Below are 3,073 nucleotides of genomic sequence, written 5' to 3'. Positions count from 1 at the left end.
GTGAACTCCATGGACTTACAGAAGGTCTTATTATCCCGTTTTCTAACATCTCATGAATTTGTCTTTCTATTTCGGGTTTATGAACGAACGGATATCTATAAGATCTTGTGTGAATTGGAACTTCATCTGTTGTTTTTATTTCGTGCTTTACTTTATTAGTAAAAGTTAGTTTTTCTTCGTTTTTATGAAAAATGTCAGTATAATTTTTACATCATGAGATAATCGCGTTTTTCTCTTCTTTATTACGATGTTCAGTTCTTAATAGATTTTTTATCTCTTGTTTGTCAGGTCAGGTCAGGTCAGGTCAGATCGTTGGTTGTAGTAAAAAGATCTTCAATGAGAAACAAATTGAAGCGTTTTTTAGTGTCGTCATTGAAATTTATAACTTTCATCGGTGAGTTTAAGGTGATGGTGATTCTCGAATCGGTTTTATTTTGAATTTCACCAATTGCATAGCCGGAATTGAGATTGTTAATGTTTCAGGAATGTACAGTTCGTTTATAAATTGTTCTGGAATTATTATTTGTCCGTCAAAGGTATCTACGGGAAATCTAACTCTCGCTGTTTCGTGAGTATCAATGCTGAAGGTTGAAGAAATCTTATTCATATTTCTTTGGAATAACGGTTTTTCAGTATGATTTTGGGTGTTGACTAATTTGCGATTTGCTAAGTCGATGTTAAAGTTGAGGTCTATAAGATCTCTTATTCCTAAAATTCCATCAAAATATTCGTGAACGTCGAAGAGCAAAAATGTTATGATTTTCTTAGCGTTTAGTTCTGGAAAAGCAGGGATATCAGCTTTATATTTGAGTTTTTTTGACCTATCGGCGTTTTGATTAAATTAGAATCTTGATAGATTGATGTGGGGTACATTTTTTCTGCTATCGAAGGTCTTAAAATGGAGCGATTACATCCGGTGTCAATTAGTAACTAAATGGGGGGGTTTTGGATTTCGATATACGGTAATCCATCGCAATTAACGTTATTAATTTCGCAAATTATGTTGTTCCGTGAGGCGGGCTGATTTCGTAAAAAATTTGAGGGATTATTCATCTGTGTTTGGTTCGAAGGGTCGTTGAAATTATATTCCTGATAAGTGTGATTATAGTTCTGATTGTATATTTGTTCTGTATCAACATCGTTATTGTCATTATCGTCGTTGTTTTCATCATTATATTGTAAATACTCGTTATCAAAATTTTGTCCGGCTGATTCATTTTGTGGAATTTGATCATAAACAAAGTTTAGTTCTTCTGATTCGAAATTACGTGGTCCCGATTGTCTAAAGTAATTATTGTATTGCGGGATGTTGTGGACATTGGTTCTGGAAAATTATTTGGATTGGATCTTAGAGTATTTCTGGACGTAGTGGACATAGGCTCTGGTCGGTTAGTAGGTCTATTAGAAAATTCGGGATAAAAAACATTTCTTGGCTGACCGAAAACTTGTGCGTTCGTGAAAAATTTTGGTTTTGGGGCCCTGTTATTCGGTATTAATTGTATCGGTTGGCTCGGAAATGATGGTTTAGAGTTAAATTGATGGTTGAGTGGTTGATTGAATGAATTTCGAGTTAGGCTTTGAGAGTGATTTACTTCAGGTTTTCTTTGAAATCTTGGTAGTGATTGTTTTGGTTGATTGTGTAAAAAATTCGAAAAATTTTGGGTATATTGAAAATTTTCCTCCTCCGTAACATATCCCATAGCTATTTCTAGTGTTGCCGGATTACGAAGCCTTACGATGCTTTGTATTGATGATGGCAACCCGCGGATAAAAGTTTTTAACGCGACTGAGTCATGTTGTTTTGAGTATATCTTTTTTGTTTCTGCAGTCATTTCGGTTTTGGGCAAGCTGTTCAGTTTTGAATCGAGTTTGCTTTTTACAATTTGAATACGCTTACCAAAGTTTAAAAGTGACTCGTTTCGGAATGGATATAAGGTGATTAAATCCTGTTCTAAGCAATCGAGATTTATTTGATCACCAAAATTTGATCTTAGAGCCGTTTTTATGAGATCCCAAGAAGTTAGGTCGGTTTTTGTGCATATTAAAATTTGCGCTCTACCGGTGAGCTTGCTTAATACTACTCTTAATAAATATTTTTTGACTTCATCTGAAGCAAATGTCGTAAATAAATAATCGCAAGCGTTTATGAAAATTTCTAAGGTGTTGATGTCGCCGTCGTTTCGACATAAAGTCGTATTAACGAGAGATTATTACTACTATTATTAGGGGTAGTTATTATTTGCTGCTGATTTGAGTTTAAATTGATTTGGTTAAGTTGTATGATTAACTGATCTGTTCGTTGGTATTTTTGTACATTAAAAAAAAAATAAATAAATAAATAATAAATAAAATAAAAAATTAATTTAATTTGCCCTTTAATAATTCAGATACAATGAATTAGGAGAGACAGGAAGCTCAGACTCACCTAAGCCGGGTCGTGCCGTTATTGCCTTCCTGGATTCTGTTCCGGTTTCTTCTGGGAAGATTTTCTTGTCGTGATGCAGGAATTTTCTTTGCCCAGGTTCTTGGTTAACGCCAATGGGAATAAAAATTCCAAATTGCGAAGAAATTTTGCCCGATGCACTACTTAATCGCAACCCCGCGTTATCCTAGCGACTGCGCCAGTTTTGTTTATTAAAATTTAACTCGAATAAAAATCGTTTATTAACAGAGTTAACTTCGGAATACAGAATCATCAAAATACATATTGGGTCCAGTATATATGGGTACAATAATCAAATATAACAAATATAGATAGTGGTGGAATTGTCACATCAATGTCCTAGATTTAGTGTTTATTTATAATATTTCAAGGGTTTGAGTCAGTTCCTCGTTGCGTAATTAGCTCGACCATTTCGCTGATACTGGGTCACCAAGTGACGACAGACGTCAGCAAGATGGTAAGAGTCAGCAGTAACTTTGGTACATCGCAATGTGTCGATGCTGATATCATTTCTCAATATTGAACTTTGCACGAGGAAATGACCTAAACCCTTGACGGTATTTAAGAGGGAGCAGCACCATTGACAAAAACAAGAACTGGTGGTGTGTTGTGCCGATAGTGTCTGTGTTT

At 34.9% G+C, this 3,073-nt stretch overlaps 1 protein-coding gene across 1 annotated transcript; it reads right to left on the bottom strand.

The window, feature by feature from the left end:
- Positions 1–400: 400 nt before the first annotated feature.
- Positions 401–2,207, bottom strand: LOC148166842 (uncharacterized; the record flags this gene model as incomplete). Its single annotated transcript, XM_088048382.1, has 4 exons — positions 401–777; positions 822–892; positions 962–1,253; positions 1,304–2,207. Coding segments are annotated over 4 exons (1,644 nt in total), but the record flags the coding sequence as incomplete, so codon positions are not given.
- Between the last annotated feature and the right edge of the window lie 866 nt (positions 2,208–3,073).

The sequence above is a fragment of the Gnatocerus cornutus genome, unplaced genomic scaffold (genome assembly GCF_029298725.1).
Source record: "Gnatocerus cornutus isolate USDA-ARS CGAHR unplaced genomic scaffold, icGnaCorn1.1 Chromosome12, whole genome shotgun sequence".
NCBI classification, from domain to species: Eukaryota; Metazoa; Arthropoda; class Insecta; order Coleoptera; family Tenebrionidae; genus Gnatocerus; species Gnatocerus cornutus.
Note: the sequence above shows the minus strand (reverse complement) of the source record. Positions and strands in the feature narration are given on the sequence as shown.